This window comes from Grampus griseus (assembly GCF_964374135.1).
Source record: "Grampus griseus genome assembly, chromosome: X".
Taxonomy (NCBI): Eukaryota; Metazoa; Chordata; class Mammalia; order Artiodactyla; family Delphinidae; genus Grampus; species Grampus griseus.
This window is the reverse complement of record NC_138999.1, coordinates 106,728,797-106,748,554: the sequence shown is the minus strand read 5'-3', so window position 1 is coordinate 106,748,554 and position 19,758 is coordinate 106,728,797. Positions and strand designations below refer to the sequence as shown.

At 35.2% G+C, this 19,758-nt stretch overlaps 1 protein-coding gene across 3 annotated transcripts in view; it reads left to right on the top strand.

The window, feature by feature from the left end:
* Positions 1-19,758, top strand: part of TENM1 (teneurin transmembrane protein 1) — a gene marked incomplete at both ends in the record, with an annotated part of 571,653 nt that overhangs the window by 73,299 nt on the left and 478,596 nt on the right. For all 3 annotated transcript variants that reach the window (XM_082681806.1, XM_082681807.1, XM_082681805.1), the window contains 2 exons: positions 5,784-6,044; positions 7,672-7,728. In XM_082681806.1, coding sequence (XP_082537932.1) covers positions 5,784-6,044; positions 7,672-7,728 — 318 coding nt within the window. The remainder of the gene's footprint in view (positions 1-5,783; positions 6,045-7,671; positions 7,729-19,758) is intronic.

Genomic DNA, 19,758 nt, shown 5'->3' with positions numbered 1-19,758 from the left:
TAGCCATGTTTATAAACTGATAATTTCATGTTTGATGAGGAACTATTTATTAAGTAGACTTTTTACATGATATATTTTATGTACTCGGTTTATTAATAATCTTGCAATTCACAATGGATTACCTAGGTTGTATCAGTACTTTAACATAGCGAGACTTGTAATCATGACACAAGATCTTATTTAGCTAATATGACTGATTATCTTTCACAGTGGAAGTATGAATAGCACCTTGATTCATAAAACCACTAGTTCTTTTCCCATTCCAATTTGAAAATATTAACCATTCCCCATTTTTCCATAACAGGCTTAAGTTATAATTACAGAAATTATAGAGGTCAAGGGAGGTCACCTAGAGATTTGTTTCTAGTTGGACCTGAACATTTTGCAAATGAGAAAACTGAGGCTCCAAGATATTAAATGACTTACCCAAAAACTGCATGGCTAATTAATAACAGCTGTCTTTGCATATAGTCTGTAAGTCTTGTTATGAATTACAGTAATTAAAGCTAATAATTTTATCCCCTCTCCCTCTTTCTTATTTTGGAAATGGACTACACTCTTTGGAAGTTATATTCCAAATCACTCAGGTCATGGCTAAGATATACCATGCTTTTTGGCCTCCAGTTATTTATTTGGAGTGTGATGACTTAAAGCTCCATTTTAAGAGGAAGTGTGGATGGGTAGAATTTAAAGAAAAATAAAGTCTTGAGCTCATCAGAAACTCAGAAGTTCTAGAAAAATGCTGATATAAGTATTACTTTCCCTTTCAAGTTCTGATAAATGACTTCTCCAGGCTGAACACCTGAAGATCAATCCCTAGATTCAGAGAGAATATACAATAGTTCATTTTATTCAGAACTTCATAGAATTTTTAAAAATTATTAAATTATTGGCATTAGTAGAGGCCTAAAGTGATCCTTCGTGCCAATCCACTCAATCTAGTCACATGATTTCCAACTACAGAATGTTCCTTTAGCTGCTGAAAGCTACCAGTGATCAGTTTCATCTTCAGTTTCCCCCCTAAAACTGATTTTCGAAAAATGGTTTTCAATAATGTTCCTAGGAAAAACGTGCTCCCTAGAGGATCAGTGAGAAATCACGAGTCACTTAGCCTTGATTGCCTCTTGACTTATAAATAAGCAAAACAGAATTTTGACTACCTTTTTGTTCATATTGCATGTGCTTTCTTCCACTAGGAGGAAAAAAGCAGGGCCTCCTTCTGGCTCAGAGACGCTGAACTCCACTCTCTTACTATCTGTTGGGGTACAATCCACTAAAAAAACAATTGTAGAGGTATAATTGAAGTACAATAAACTACACATACTCAAAGTGTACAATATGATAAACTTTGGTATGTATACACATGTGTAACTATTGCCATAGTCAAGATAGCAGATATTTAGATCGTCCCAAAGGTTTCCTTGTGCCCCTTTGTTCTCCATTTCTCCCTTATTGTCTTCCCCAGATAACCATTGATTGACTTTCTGTCACTATAGGTTGGTTTGCATTTTCTAGAACTTTATTTAAATGGAAGCATGCATTACATACACATTCTGTTGGTCTTTTTTCACTCATTTATTTTGAGGTCCATGCATCTTGTTATATATCAATAGTTCATTTTTTTTGACTGAGTAGTATTCCATAGTGTGCATATACCACAGATGATTTATCATTTCAGCTATTCATGGACACTTGGGTTGTTTTTAATTTTTAGCTGTTAGTGAGTAAACCTTTTGAACAACCTCGTACAGATTTTTGTGTGGACAGAAATTTTTATTTCTCCGTGATAAATGACCAGAAGTGCCTTGCTCTCCTGTTAAATTTAGCTTCACCTTTTTACGGAACTGCCAAAGTGTTTTCCACAGTGGTTGTACCATTCTACTTTCTTACCAGCCGTGTATGTAGTTGCTCCACAGTTGGTGTGATCAGAATTTTTTAGCCGTTCTGGTAGGTCTGTAGTTGTATCTCATTGTGGTTTTAGTTTGCACTTTCCTAATAACTAATGAGGTTGAGCATCGTTTCATTCATTTATTGGTCATTCCTGTATCTTTTTTTGTGAAGGATCTCTTCAAATCTTTTGCCCATTTTAAAAACTGGATTTCAACTCTTTATTAATTTGCTCAGATTTTGTCTCCTACAAGGCTGCAAAATAGGTTTTCCTTACAATAAGAATTAAATACACGTTTGTAAGGCCCACATACATCATTCACTTGGCAACATCTGTGTCTGTTTACTCCTGAAATGTAGTTTCTCATGTTTCCAGTCTGTCCATTTAAATCCTAGATATTCTAAGATTGTACTTATATTTCTCTTGTGACTAGCTTTTTGGTAAGAATAGATCTATAATAAATCCATTGAACTTTATCTTCTCTAGGGAATCTGTAGCATTTTAGGTAACAAGGTTATATGTGCAAGGCTAAAAACATCCACTTATGGTGCTTTGTAAATGCTTTATAGAAAATGCATCCTGTGGGAATTTTGAACACCACCAAGACATTTGTGTATTTAAGGAAATAATTTACAATGGTAACATTGATTTCAAGAATGAGAAGCGAGGCTGTTCAATGAATAACACTTACTGTAAATAAGTGAAACTTTTCCTTTTCTTTCTTTCCTTATTTATTTATTAATTTCTTTCTTTATCATTAAAAAATGAACAACTGATAACTTACTTGCATTGTTTCATTCAAAAGTTATTTATCGGCAAGGCAGTGTACTTTTATCTGACTGTATCTAAGAGAATGTGGGGTTTAGTCTTTTTGTATTCAAATCATAGTTCCAATAGAAATATTATGTAATTTTTTTATCCTGTTACACCACATTTCCTTAGAAGGGAACAAATCCACGTTCAAGTTTCTTTTTGAATGGGAAACAAATCTCTTTAACAAAGAGGGATTGTGCTTACATCCATCAGTGGTTATTTTTAAAAACTTCTCTGTTATTATCTGAAATGACAGGTTAGCCATGTATTTATTTTTATTTGCTCATCCTTTTCCAATGAATGTCTTTACTATGACTCAGATGCTCATATTAAAATCTTTGGAAAGTCTCATCTCATATGCCATCGTATGAGTGAAAATAAATGCAAGTCTGTAAATTTATTTCCTAAATATTCCTAAAGTAAACTTAATTCCTAAAGTAAATTTCCTAATTAGTGCCCTGAATCCATGGCAAATAAATGGGGGGTTGGGGGGGGCAGCAGTTCACAGTAATTCAGTTCAAACACTTTCTTGCTTGTGTCTCCAAATAGAATTTGAGCTGTTGTTGAAAAATCTTTGGTAATGCCACAATAAGGTTGCTCTCTCACTTCTCCCCTTTTCCTGGCTCCCGCTGATTTCAGAGAAATCTCTAGAGAAGCAGTTTTCAAAGTTTTCAAAGTCCCTGGACAAATAGCATAGGCCTTACCTGGGAACTTGTTAGAAATGCAGATCCTCTGGCCCAACTGCAGACCAGCTGAATCAGACACTGAAACTGGGGGCGTGGGGAAGTCAGGCCCAGCAGTCTGTGTTTTGACACGCCTTCCAGGTGATTCTGAAGCATGCCAAAGTTTGGGACCCACTGGTCTAGGGGAATGAAAGAAGTTGTGAATGCAGGCCTATATAAAATTCCTTTCCTACAGCTCCAAGCTGACAGATTCATGATGAGGTTGCTGTAGCAACAACTGCACAGTAGGATTGGATAATGAAACTTTGTGAAATTAAGACGCATGAATATTAACCAATCCCATATTCTAGATCACTAAGATTTATATTGGGCAAAATGGATTTTTACTTTTAGCCTTATGTCAAGAAGCACAGTTTCATAAGGTTTTATGTTTGACAAGTGGAAACCATGCCGTTTCTTAAGCATCACTCCTATAGAATTTAGACAATTTTGGTAGAAAAATAGAATTACTCTTAAAGACATTCATCACAGGACTTCCCTGGTGGCACAGTGGTTAAGAATCTGCCTGCCAGTGCAGGGAACACGGGTTCTATCCCTGGTTCGGGAAGATCCCACATGCCGCGGAGCAACTAAGCCCGTGCACCACAACTACTGAGCCTGAGCTCTAGAGCCCACGAGCCACAACTACTGAAGCCCGCGTGCCACAACTGCTGAAGCCCGCAAACCTAGAGCCCGTGCTCCGCAACAAGATAAGCCACCACAATGAGAAGCCCGTGCACCACAACAAAGAGTAGCCCCCGCTCGCCGCAACTAGAGAAAGCCCGCGCGCAGCAACGAAGACCCAACACAGCCAAAAATAAATAAAAATAAATAAATTTATTTTTGAAAAAGACATTCATCACAGAAATCATAAGTAACATCCTCAACAGTGACATATAACCCTGACAGAATTTATAATTGACTTTTCGTAATAAAATATAGTAGCTTTATTTACCTGTAATACCTGTTTCACAGAACACAGTGCTGGATACCTAATGGCTGTTGAATAAGCATTAAGATATGATTTGTTAAACCCTTGTTTGGCAATTACATGTCACAAAAATTGCTATTAAAAATATATTTGTATTCTGTACTCTTCTTTCTAGTATACGGTCAGTCTAAATTCTAGCACTTTCTGTATTCAAAGAATTAAATTCATTTTAGGGTTTGCATTTTATTGATATGTGCTAAGGATTAGATGCGCTCAGTTAAGCTTCTTCCTGGCCAAATGACATACCCTGTCTCTGATGTCAGTCTGAGAAAATCCTATATAGTGTACAACATCCCCGGATTACCTTATCTAAGTATTACATGGACATTTCAGATGATATGTCTTGGCATGTGGTCATTTTTCATTAACTTATTAAGGTCTGTTAAAGCATCTTTTCCCCCTTTTGACACCTTGCCATAATTGAATGCAAAATTGACTGTAAGACTGAATGAATGCCTGATATTCATGCAGTAAGTTGATGGGGCTTCCTTGGTGTCTAGCAGGCACCATGCCCAGATGAGTGTTTTAGGAAAAGGGGCTCTGTTGCTATCTAACATTGGCTATGGACAAGTGACATCTACCCTGTGGACTTCATTTTCCTCAACTGTAAGCAGAAGGGATTCATTACAGCATCTCTAAGACCTTAAACATTTTATGATTCTAAGGCTTAGGGGGAACTGGGGGGAGAATCCAAGCCTTGAAGCATTGCTGAGGTGCAATATACGATTGAAAGTTTTTTTATGTATTTCTTGAAAGAATGAATGAAACAATAATTAGCATAAAGTCAGCCTCATACTTCTTTGGAGACAATGGAAAGTAGTGATATTAAATACTCATAATTTTAGAGTTTAGACTAATGTGTTTTAGGAAAAATACTTTCAAAAAGTATACTTAATGTTTTTTCCTCAGAGTTTTCACATTGAATTATTTCTTCTTAACCCTAAGGTATATTAAATACTTAGAAAAGCCAATAATTTTAATATTTTAAGCATAGGTGTGCTCTGCAGATCATATATATTCTTCCTAGAAGAGAAATATCTTTTAAAGGACAGCTCTCTACACTTTATACTCCCCTGCACTCACTTATTTCATTACATTTGTGCAACCTAAAATTGTAGGTATAAAGCTATTTTGGGCATGCTTTTTCCAGAACCTTGTAAGAATCAACAGGAGCATAATTTTAAGCTACAGAAGTGCAAAATAAGCACAGAATCCTAGCTACCATAAATATAAAGACCAGAATTCTAACTTGGCAAAAACACATAAATACTAGCAATGGGGGAGAGGGACATAAGGACAAAAAGGTCGAATTTTACCAGGTATTTCTGTATGTTTATAAACCTTTTCTCTGAACTTTGTGTCTTCTCAGAGATGGAATTTTGTGAAACCCCTCACACCCTGTGCTCTGGCTACCAGACAGACATGCACAGTGTTTCTCGGCATGGCTACCAGCTAGAGATGGGATCTGATGTGGACACGGAGACAGAAGGTGCTGCCTCACCTGACCATGCGCTGAGAATGTGGATAAGGGGGATGAAGTCAGAGCATAGTTCATGTTTGTCCAGCCGGGCCAACTCCGCATTGTCCTTGACTGACACTGACCATGAAAGGAAGTCTGATGGAGAGAATGGTAATAGAGCTATCTGTATTGTTTACATAAAACCCAGAGAGGATGCAGGTTTTAGCCTTTGATTTGTTTTCCTTCCCTATGTCTGCCTACCCTTCATTTTGTCTGCAGAATGGAGATGCAGGTTAGCAGGGTCCCATGGACAAGGCATGTACCTAAGTATCTGGCAAATAGACACATACATTTACAATAATAGATGAAGTACTTTTTATTTCTGGTGATTCCCCCGAAGGAAATAAATCTCATAGAGTCAGTAATATTGTGCATGTCTTATTCATTACTCACCTTTCATTTTCATCTTTATTTTCCAGTGCAATACTAGTGATATTTATTTTAGAAGTACTCATGTCATGTATTTTGGCTTTGTATCAATATATGAACAATGAGACGAACAGCTGTATAGCAAGCTTATTATGTATGTGCTCTCTATTCTGATTCAGATTAACCTGCCAAGTGTACAGAGAAAGGCAAATTAACCAGATTGGACTGAAATGATTAAAAAAAAAACAGAAGGTGAACATCAGCCATTTGCCAGACAATAAGTAGTAACAGCAGTGTCATTAAATTGTAGTTATATATTATTTTCTTACAACTTTTAGAAATGGAAAAGTTTTGTCATTTTGATTTGTTGGGAAGAGGTTAATTTATTTTGTTGTCTGCTTTTCTGTCCCTACCGAAGAACAAAGTCCTTTCATAAAAATCACATTACTGCTTATTAAACACATTAATCTAATCTCCTCCTCATTCTGTTTGTCTAAATTTCATAGGTCCCATCACCATGACCACAAAGCCTGGTCTGTTAGCAGTGGCTAATGAGTATTTTCTCAGGTGTCAGAGAGGTAGCCAACAGCCCTGTACCTGCAGCTTTTTCTATTCTATCCTCCTCTGCCTCCTTCAGCCTGTAGGAGACATTGGCCACAAGGATATAATCAGGAATGACATTTGTAATATCACTAAATATCCTATCACCAAATATCCTTGAGGGTCTTGATATTTTAGGTTTATTTTCATGTATGTATGTATGCATTGTTGACTTAGGCGAAGAGTGTAGAGGAGGTGAAGTGTGGAAGTGAGAAGGGAACATATTTGATCTATGTCGTGCATATTCATGTAAGTGAAGCAGCAATAGGATGGAAGTTGGGGGACCTTGGACTAGTCCCTACAGTTTTGGGGCTTCAACTGTCAAACAGGAAAAATAACGACCAAATTTATGTGAAATGGGGTGATAGAGGCTCTCCTGTATTTCAAAGACATTGTTCTTCGTCATCTCACTCCTGACATAAGGAAGTTATAGCCAGTTCACTGGGTTGAAACATTAAAATAAAAGAAAGGAATTTCCCCGTAGTGCTCCACCATTCTTCTACTCCTGCAAGACCCTAGGTATGGGTTTCTTCTGGGGTGATGAAACCTCTGGAATTAGATAGTGGTAGTAGTTGCACAACTCTGTGAAAATACTAAAAGCCACTGAATCGTACACTTTAATAAGAGTGTGAACATTATGGTATGTGAATCGTATTTCACTGAATTTGTTATTTAAAAAATACTACTGGATGAAGGGTAAGGATTGAAGATTGAAGAATCCCAGATGACTTGGACAAGGATTAATTAGTAAAAATGTTTGCTATTACAGGTTTTAAATTCTCTCCTGTTTGTTGTGACATGGAGGCTCAAGCTGGGTCTACTCAAGGCAAGTGTTTCCAAATATTCAATGACAAATTATTTTACCTCACCCCATCCCTGACACCCACCCTACAACATTCAACCCTGCCTGTCTGATAAACAACACACAGGCCTGGTTAATTAACCTGTCAAAGATTAGTTTATTGGTAGCTTGTTGGTTTGCTTTCCTGTGGAAGACTTCATGTATGTGTATGTTGATAGTAATGAGGAGGTGAGGGGGGAGCTAGGTAGAATAGGGAAACGTTGATTTAGCATGAAGGCAGAGATTTACATCAGGTTGGGTTGGTTTTGGCCTCATGACTTTCTGTTCTATCAATACATTATCTATGATTTTTTACATGACTCTAGCCATTAACATAGTATATAGTTCAGATACTGTCATAACTTTACACCTAGCAAATGGTCTTGGTCTTTTCCTTCCGACACTCTGGCTTGGCTTAAGAATCACACTATACCTATGTCATCAATTATAAATAACACCTTCAAATGAAGGAAATGTTGTTCATTCTTTTCTGTAGACCTGTTTTTATACTGTGTCATTCCTTAGTGAGGGGACATTGGTGTCCTTTTACTTTTGCCTTCATTGTGCTCATTGGGCTTTGCCCCTTTGCAGAGGGATACTGAAAGCAATATTTATTAATGATTTTAATGAAAATCAAACACTTTGTGGCAGAGGGAATCCTCACATCTGACCACAGGGCAATGACTCAAAATATGTAAGAAACTGGGGGAAATGGATCAGAGGGAAGATATATTAGAATCAGCTTCATCAAAATGCATATTATCCTCCCCTTCTTCCACCACGAGAACTGCTTACTGTGATGAGCCACTATACGCACTGTGTTCACGTGCCACGTCCCTTGGATGTGTTAGGAACCTTCAGGAATGTTTGGGGCTGTTCAGTTTCGTTTTGCCTTCAGTCTATAATCAGCCATCTACCTTGATCATGTAACACTGTTTACTGAGACAGAGTTGGAAGACTCAGGAGTAAAGGCTGTGTATCTTTTCTTTTCTTTATAGGTTTATTTTCCTTATGATTTATTTTAGGAACTGGATGCGCGACCACAAAATTGGGCAGGGCGCCGATATAAAACTATGATCCGCTCTGCTAAAAACTAGTCCTTAACTGTAAGCCTCTTTTGACCCAATGTGCACCTCCAAGGGGGACTTCAATAGAACATAGTGATAAAAAGTTTGTATTGTGAAGCCAGACAGCTTAGATTTAAATCCCAGCTGTGTGATCTTGGGAAAGTTGTCTGAAGTTTCTGTGCCTGAACTTCATCATTTGTAAAACAAGGAGAATATTACTATCTACCTCTAAGATTTTGTGATGATTGAATAAATTAATGTATATAAAGGTTTAGAATAGTACTTGTAACATATGAGTACAATAAGAATGTTCACTATTCTTACTGATCAGCACTTCACAATTTCCAAACACACTTTTAATATCTTTATCTCATTTCATCCTCCTGACCCATCTGTGGAATGATTCTATTGTTATCAGCATTTTACATAGGAGGAAGAGTTAAACAGCAATTCAGAAACAAGTTAGCTAAATACAATTGATTGTTTTCCAAATAGCCACTTTTTTCCTCCCTTGGATCATGAATGAATATAAGATATGAACTTGAACAACTTTTCTCCACTCAGAGTTCTGTTAAGTTTTACTCTGCTCCTACTAGTAATTTTCAGTAAGGAGTATACAATTTGGAATCTTATGACTTAGAGTAAGATTTCACCAATTTAGATTCCAAAAATTTTCAGTCAGTGATACCAGGCCTGGCCTGCCTTCAACATTTCCATAGATTCTCACAGAGGAGGTTTGAGTTGAGAGTGTAAATGGTTTTTCTAAAAAAATGTTAATTTGAAAAAACAAGTTATTTTTAACGAATTAACATTTGTGTGCAAATGTGGCTATTTATTTCCCATTGATCTCATACATTCGTGAAAGCAGGCCTAGCAAGGAATCTATTTCAGTAATTTGAGTTTCTATATACTATGTTGAAAAGAGTAAATAGCTTAAAATTGGAGGGATTTATATACTTCACTACCTCAGACTCCATGCCACTGCATCCCTGTGTTTCAGTTAATGTCAATGACATTTTATTTTGTTTCTGTCTTCCTATATACATTCTGATTTTTAGATTATTGATGAGGCAATGGGCACAATATCATGGATCGGTTTAGGATGATTTAAGCTTCACTCCTGTAAATTTGGGAGAGAAGTGAAGATTGGGGAAATCGTTAATTTGGGTGTGCTGTTCAACTGAGAAAGATTCTGAGATGTGATTTCAAAGACACTTTCAATTCTATCCATCCTAGGCTATAATGTCTTGGATTTTCTACTTATATTTCCAAAATCATGTCTATAAGGACTTATTTCTTTCATTTAATTAATCGATCAAGCCTTTGAAAATATTTATTTTTTCTCATTTTCGTAAACTCTATTTGGTTACCCTTAACTGAATTGAAGTTTCTGATATGCTTTAACCCATGAAAAATTAAAATAAATAACCTTCCATTTCAGTACCGAAACAGACAGAGGTCTGCAGTACAAGGAAGGGAGAGCAGCAGGTAACAGAAGAGAATGTGGATTTCTCGTCTTTCACAGGGCAATCAGAACACTAAGGCACTTTATTTCCATTCCCTGAAATTTGTCCTAAGTAAACCCTTTGTTGTCTATTGACGCTTAATCGGCTGTTAGGAAAAATGCTGATTTACTCAAGTTAGCTTCAGCCTGAGGCCCGTGAGCAGGACACTTTGATATCAGTCATAATACTTTATTCATTTTACTCCTTTTCTACTCCCATTCCACGTTACTACCAACCTTACTATTCATTATACTTGAGTTGTGTATTTTCTATCTTCACGATGGTTTTTAATAAGTACTAGATAGGAAGCTACTTGAAGACAAAGCCTGGTTTATTCCATATTTTTGCTTCAGTACTTAGCCACTGGATCTGGAGCCCAGTAGGCACTAAATAAATGAAAAATATGCTTTGCTCTGAGGGGAAGAATTAAAACTGAGAGATAATATATTTTGTAGATCTTCTCTAATAGAAATGCTACAGTGGGTCAAACCTCTGGTCATCTAACACACAACTGCCTCTAACAGGTGATCCAGTGGGCTTTTCTTAGAAGGATTTGGCAGTCCTACTTGAGCATTAACCTCAGTGATTAGGGTGTTCCTCAATAATTACATTTGACTCTACATTAGGTTGGAGGACAAAACTATATCAACAGCTAAATCTGAATAATCAATTTCCAAGAATGTGTTTCTCACATATGGCCTAAATGAAACACTTGGATTAGAAAATGTGAAAACGAAATTGCTTATCAAGAAGCTAAATAGAGGGAAATAGGTAGAGAAAAGACATTTATAACCTTTAATAAAGTATAAGTTGCAAAGAAATTATTTATGGCTATGCTCTTGTTGATAATGCTATTTCTATGTAAGCAATACTTATTGAGCACTTACTCTTCGCCAGGCTCTGTATTGGAGACTGGGGATATATAAAAGATGACCAGTACATGATCTCCACCCCCAAGGAATTTACAGTCTAGTGGGCAAGATTGATGCCCTGTTAATTAGGATTGTTTATTATTATTTATTATTGTTATTGCAGGTAACAGCTTGAGCTAGCTTAAAGAGAGAAAAACAAATTCATAAAAAGGGCATGTGAATGCTTCATGGGACCAGGACAAAAGAAGGAACTAGATTAGAAGAATTGCCTGGGCTTTGCCTCTTGCTTCTGAATCCATTTCCTTCAGTCCTGTCTCTGCAGATTTACTTTCTCTAAATCTCCATCCACAAGGCAGGCATAAAACCTCATACAGTTCTCCAGTTTATATTTCTTCTGTTCAGGAAAGAAGTTGAGATTAACTGGATGTTTTTCAATGCCGTTTCTAAATTCCAATGAGACAGATTAATTTTCCCAGCTTGAGTCAGATGTCTACCACTGGTCACATCAGCTACAACCAGGGAGTAAGGTCAGCAATACAAATGTTGCTTTCTGGGAACCCATCCACTGGATTCTTGGAGCAGTTTGCAATGCAGGCGGTCAGAGTCAAGTGAGCATGTATACCCAGTGAGGTCTACCAGAGAAGATAAAGAGCTAACTTTAATATGATTTAGTTAGTACCCTGATAAAAAAATATGTGCAGCTTGCTATGAGAACACAAGGGATGTGAAATCATTTATTAAAGTAAAAATTGTTGTATTAATGCAATCTAAATAACAATGTTCTCCGGACGGTGAGTGATTAAGAACATGGACTGCGGTATAAGATAGATCTAGGTTTGTGCCATGGTTCTGCCACTTTACTGTGTGTCCTTGGACCGGTAGCTAAAGCTCTCCAAGCCTCAGTTTCCTTGTCTGTCAAATGGAGACATTACCTATTTTAGTTTTTGTATGTGAGGATTAAATGAGAAAATGGACATATAGCACTTTACAGTGTTTTATATTAAATTAAATGCTCAATAAATCTTAGTTGTGGTTATCTTTCACACAACAAGAATTTATTATGCATGTATTGTGAGGTAGGTGATACAGGGTGAAGTCTCTTTTATCAAGGATTAGCCAGACATGCAATGTGGCTTCTGAAACATCTGGTGTCCCAGGAAACTCTAGCGTAGCAGAGTTCAGCCTACCTTCTCATTTCAAACTGGGTAAAATTCCTTGCACTTGTCTTACCTTAAATAATACATCATTTTAATAGCCAACAATCTTGTTCCGCTAAGTAGAGAAGACTATGAGAGGGAATTCAATGAAGCACTTCAACCTGGTTGAGGGTTAACTTTGTACTATTGTATGTCCTATTGTCATTGTAGTAGCCCCTTAAGGTAGAGCTGGAATTTCAGTTACTCAGAAGCCCTGTTGATTTCCATGATTGTTGGGCAGCTGAGCTCCCTATGCACTGCTCAGGAACTTTACAGGTAACAGATTATCTGATACAATCCCATGATAGCCAAAAAATCCGTTAGTACTACTCCCTATTGCTTCTGTACTGCATACCACAGAAACCTGGTAATATACCATGTACTACCAATAAACACCATACCATCATAGCCATGCATTTGTCATTCTCAGACCCTGAATTGCTTCATCGGAACAGCAGGCAGGAGTGGTGAAAAAATAGCTAGCCTAACACCTGGGTTTCTTGAATGACATATAATAGTTATACCCAAATGAGGAGTTATGCCTTCTGATATTTGACCATGTGGGGCCATTCATGTGCATTTAATGGAAGGGATTTGTTTGTTCTACACTTCTTTCTTTTGCTTTTTTTGTTTTCCCTTGATAGTGTAAGTTATACAGGACACTTCCATAGCCATAACAGTTCCTCGGGAACCATCTGAATGTCGAAGGAAGTGTGTGAAACAATGCAATGACTTGGTAATAGCTTTGGCAGGAGCCCTGCCATATAACTTACATCCTAATGGCTCTGTTGGATCCATTAGGCATGTATAAGACAGTGCAGATGACTTTGTAATGGCTCCTTTGGAGACGTTACACAATCAGAGGAAGAGTGTAAGTCATTGGGATCACTTTATGTGTGGGTGAGACACTTCTGCGTTGACCATGATACTCTTACAGTTGAAAACAATTTTGATGATATTGAAATTTCAAGCCATTATAAAGTTAGATATAACAAGCTTATATTTTCCTTTTTAGTAGGGAATTTTAACTACTATTTTTTTAGTATGAAAGTAATATCAGCTGATGGTTTAAAAATTAAAACAGTAAAAACATGTTTAAAGTGAAAATCCTCTCCCTCTTTACGCTTCTATATAAAGTATAAAAGTCATAGGTTTACAAAGATTCCATCGTGCATATGCAAGAAAATAAAAATTATTAACCGGTATATAAATCTTTTAGGTAATTTTATAACTAGGACTTCCAGTTGTATCACCAGGGCAAGAAATTATCAAGACACTCTTGAGAGGTAGCCAGTGTTAACAGTGTATTATGTATCATTCCGCAAATGTTCTGTACATGTACAAATGGGATAACATAGTAAAAGAAGACCAATAACTTTTTTCTAGTTAATATTATACCTATATAATATTAAATATATATAATGTTAAATTATATCTATATAATATATGTAATATTATCATCTAGTTAATATTATATTTTCCCATGTTTGCAGTATAGATCTGCCTTATTCTTTTTTTTTTTTTTGGCCACACTGAGTGGTTTGTGGGATCTTAGTTCCCCGACCAGGAATCGAACCCAGGCCCTGACAGTGAAAGCGCCAAGTCCTAATGCTGGACCATCAGGGAATTCCCCTGCCTTATTCTTTTTAATAGCTGTATAGTATTCTGTTTCTGTATGTATCATTTTTTACTTAGTCCCCTGTTTATGGAAATCTATGTTTCCAGGACTTTGATATTAAAAACAATGCTGGGGCTTCCCTGGTGGCACAGTGGTTGAGAGTCCGCCTGCCGATGCAGGGGACACGGGTTCATGTCCCGGTCCGGGAAGATCCCACGTGTCGCGGAGTGGCTAGGCCCGTGAGCCATGGCCGCTGAGCCTGTGCTTCTGGAGCCTGTGCTCCGCAACGGGAGAGGCCACAACAGTGAGAGGCCCGTAAACAAACAAACAAAAAACAATGCTGTACTTAACATCTTTGTACACATCTTTTTGCATACCTGTTGGATAATTTCTTAGAAGTAGAAATGATGGGCTAAGGATATGTACATTTGACATTTTTTATAGATATTACCAAATTTCCCCTTTAAACAACCAGTTTATCTTCCTACTAATGCTATATACTACTAATGCATCTGTTTTCCTGTATCCTTTTCAACACTGGCAAGGAATGAAAAAGATTTCTAATACCCAATCTGCTAGATGAAATATGGTATCTTTTTGTGCTATTATTTTGCAATTTACTTATGAGTGAGCTTGGGCATCTTTTTGTATGTTAATGGACCATATACATTTCTTTTTCCTAAATTGTCTGTTGACATCCTTTACCAATTTTTTCTATTTGAATTTTTCTATTTCATTTTTAATTAATTTTTTAAGTTGAAGTACAGTTGATTTACAAGGTTGTACTAATTTCTGTTGTACAGCAAAGTGACTCAGTTATATGACATACATTCTTTTTTTATATTCTTTTCCATTATGGTTTATCCCAGGATATTGAATATAGTTCTCTGTGCTATAAAATAGGACCTTGTTGTTTATCCATTCTATATCTAATACAAATTTTCATATTTCTTATTAATTTTCAAGAACATTTTATATATAAGAGGTAAAAAAAAAAACCTTGAATGCATTATGCATTTTTCCTAGTTTTTCATTTGCCTTTTGAAATAGGTTCATATGATGCAGTTGTGTTTGTAGATATAGAACTTTATATTTTTAAGTGGTCAAATTCAACCATCTATACTTTATAGCTTATGGAAGTATATGAAGATTAGATAGATAGAGAGATAATAGATAGTAGGTAAAGATACAGATATAATTGTTAACAATATTATAATGTCCCCAATTCTAAAAGTAAACTGCTTGAAAATTTATTTTCATTTTAGGTTAGAATATAAATATCTATATACAGATCATAAATCTAAATGGATGGTATGCATGAATGTAGTGTGCATCATGGTTATATTTACCTGAAAACAGACTTCAATGTGGAAGTAGTTTCAGTATAAATACAGCATAAATAATGTAATTTTTAAGTTAGAATTTTTTAGGTTAGTCATCATGATTGATCTTGATATATTGTTTAACCACTTATTTATTAGTACATGAAATAGTGTACTAATGAGTAGTGTACTAAGAAGCCAAAATGAGTTAATGTGGGGAATTCCCTGGCAGTCTAGTGGTTAGGACTCAGCGCTTTCACTGCTGAGGGCAGGGTTTCAATCAGTGGTCGGAGAACTAAGCTCCTGCAAGCCGTGAGGTGAGGCCAAAAAACTCAACCAACCAACCAAACAAACAAACAAACAAAACTCAAAATGAGTTAATGTGCTTACAGTACAGCATGTTACTTTATAAGGATCCATGCAACTTGATATTTTAGTTGAATTAAAACATAGGCATGTTCATAGTATTTTAAAATATATTAGTTAAAATGAAAATATGTATCATAAAAATCTAGAACTAATGAATAAATCCAAGAGCCAATTCTGGGATGGGGGGCATAAAATAGATAAGACAATCAAGAAAATGGGAGACAATAAGAAATAAGCATGTCAAAATAACTAAATAAAGAGGCAACTGCTTCATAAGAGACTACTTTGTGTACCTCTTTTAAGATATGCTTGAAAACATGGGTGGAATAGATGATTTTATAGAACAAATATGAATGACCAAAATGCTCTGAGAAGATAGATAAATATAAACTTTCTAATTTATATTATAGAAATAAAATTTCCAAAGAACCACCCAAACCAAAAAAAGTAGCAAATGTAGACAGTTTCATAGACAAAATCTGCCAAAACTTTAAGGAACACATACATCATTTCAATGCTACTTAAATGTTTTCAGAGCATAACAAAAGTGGAAGCTTCCAAATCTTTTTTTAATTTTTTGAAAGGAAGAAAAGCAATGAGATCTAAAGCAGAAAAAGAAATCACAAAATAAATCTACAAACCAATTGTAGTTGTGAATACTGATGCAAAATTTTTAAGTAAAATACTGGCAAACAAGGTCCAGCAATATAGTAAAAGAATAATACACTACAACTAAGTGCAGTTCATACTAGGGAATGCGAGGATAGTTCAATACTAGGAATTCTGTTACTCTAATTTATCATATGAATAGATAAGTATAGATAAACCATATGAAAAGTTGCATAGATGACAAAAAGGCATTTCATAAAACCCAATGTTGTATTAAACAAACACATAATATTTACTCTCTGCTTGATACTGTTAAGTATTTTAGATATTAATGAGTTTAATTCTCACAACCACTCTATGACTTAGGTACTAATAACATCCCCATTTACAAATGTGGAAACTGAGGCACAGTGAGGATAAGTAAAAAGTTATTTAGCTAGTACGTGGCAAAGCCAGGATTTAAATCCAGTCCGATTCCAAACCCTTGCATTTATCCACTGTACTATACTACTGCTCATTAATTTTTGATAGAGACTCTTAATTTTAAAAAGTATATAATATATATAATTTCTTATGTAAAATCACAAAATCCAGTTTTACTCTAAGTGAGGAAACACTACAAAGATTTCTGTTAGAATCAAGAACAGAAAAAGGATGTCCATTTTCACCAATTACTTTAAACTTATAATGAAGGTAGCAACTGTAGCCATGAGAAGAGAGACTGAAGTAAGAGGAATAAAATTAGAAACAACGAGGTCAATTATTATTAGTAAGTTATACAGTTGTATATCTAAAAATTCTAAGAAAACTAAACAATAAATTAATACAAATGATAAAAATTCAGTAAATTAATTTGGTATAACATTAGGACACCAAATTAATAGTTTTCTTCCATATAAATCACAACCAATTAGAAAATGTGGTTGAATAAATTATTACTTTTACAAAAGCAACAATGACAACCAAAATGCCTAGGAATAAACTAGCAAAAAGACCAAGACACACACTCATACACACATACGTTTACACACACAAACACAGACACACACAGAACAATGCTATTGAGGAATATAGAAGAAAACATAAGTAAATGGAAAGCCCTACCCTGTTCTTGGATGATAAGTATCACTATCATAAAATTCTCCCTAAATTAATCTATAATTCTAACATAGCTCCAATAACAATATCAATTGGTCATGTAAAAACTCTGATTTACTGGCGCTAATGTTCAAATGGGAAAAAAAAAACCAACATGCAAGAATACCTTGAAAATATTTGGAAAAAAACATAATGTTGTGATAATAAGTTTGCCAGATGTTTAAATATATTTAAGTTCATTTTAATTAAACTAATATTCTAATGCATGAATAAAGTGTTAGAATGGCAAAGGAAGCCTGCAAATGGACCCAATACAAATAGGAATATAATATATGATAATGCTAGCATTTCAGATCAATAGGGAAAACATGGATTGTTTAAAAAAGGTGTTGAGACAATTGGGTAGCTGTCGAGAAAACAATAAAATTGATTCTCTACCTCACTTCCTACACCAAAATAAATTCTGGTGAATCAAATTTTAAATGTGAAAATAAATAGTAGAAGGAAATTTGGGAGAATTTTGTCCTAACCTTAGAGTAGAAAAGCTTTTATAGATATAGCAACAACAAAAAAAGAAGCCATAAACAAAAATGTTGTCATGCTATCTGTATTAGCATCCAAAGACAAAGGGTTAATTTCTCTTATGTAAAAAGTATTCATAGTCAATAAGAAAAAAGTCTCAACAATAAAATGAAAAATAAAGTGACTCTAGGCCATAGAAAAGGAAATAAGAATGGTTCATGAGCCTATGAAATATGTTAACCTCACTCCTAAGAGAAATGCATAATAGAACTATGTTATTTATCACTGATCACATTGGAAATAAAAAATTTGATAATATACTTTGTTGGTAAATGTGTATAAAATGTTGGTTATAGGAGTATAAATAGATACAATCTCTATGAAAGAAAATTTGGCAATATCTAGCAAAAAATATACCTCCTTTTACTTAGCAATTTCACTTCCCGGAATTTATCCTACAGCTAGTCAATGAGTATGCAGTGAAACGTTTGAGGATGTTCATAGTAGCATCGTTTGAAATATCTAAAAATCAGGGATATCAATCAAAATGTAAATCAGTAGGAGGCTACTTGTATAGTTTATGGTAGAGTCATGCAATGGAATACTCTGTAGCCTTACAAAGAGTGAATATATATGGTGGAAGGAGAAGTGGAATGCCTTAGCGGAAATGGCACAGGGAGATTTCAGCTCTGTTGACACTATATTTATTTGCATATTTATTTATAATATTTTATTTCTTAAACTAGGTGGTAGGGGTACATTAGTGTTTACATTATTGCTCTTTATACACTTTTATGGATGTCTGAAATATTTTTTCATAAACTTAACACAAACAAAATGAGACAACTATGTATCGAAGTAAAGCAATCTTCAACATACATCATTAAACAAAAACCACAGGGTTTGAATCATCGTATATAGAAATGGCCTTTTTGTCTGTGACCCAGAGTAAGAAATAAGATTTACATTGTGACCCAATTCTTAATGAATCTATAAACAAAAATAAAAACTAGAAAAAATTTTCATAAGACAATACCTACCTTACTATGAACAGCGCACTCTGACATTTTCTGTTCTGTTTTATTTCTTGTCATTCTAATGTTAACTGTGATCCAGTAAATTTATTTCTTAACCAATTCATAGGTCACAACCTGCAACTTAAAAACTGTGGTGTCCAGTACACTACACTTGATGTGTGATTTTTAATGGAACAACATGTATATATGCTTGTAGATGTATAGAATTTCTCTGGAAATATTCACAGTAAATGGATTATTCTGATTGCATTTGTGGAAGGGAACTAGGTGACTGTGGGATAGGGTTGGAGGGAGATTTATTTTCATCTGTGCTCTTTTGCACTTTTAGAACTTGGTACCATGTGTTATTAAAATTTTTAATTTAACGTAACTAAAAAGTAAATAAAATGACAATGGTATCAAGGAGGAATGAATCCAACTCACTTGCTTTCTAGACCACTTTTTAAAAATAACCAAATGTAAACTAGATAGCTAGTGGGAAGCAGCCACGTAGCACAGGGAGATCAGCTCGGTGCTTTGTATCCACCTAGAGGGGGTGGGATAAGGAGAGTGGGAGGGAGATGCAAGAGGGAAGAGATATGAGGATATATGTGTATGTATAGCTGATTCACATTGTTATACAGCAGAAACTAACACACCATTGTAAAGCAATTATACTCCAATAAAGATGTTTAAAGAAAAAAAAGAAAAATAACCAGTAATTAATTGCTGCTTACAGGGTTCTTTCCAATGTTTGAAAATAAATGAAAAAAATAAAAGCTTCCCTAAAACAAATCAGCGCAAGATTATTAAATATTCCC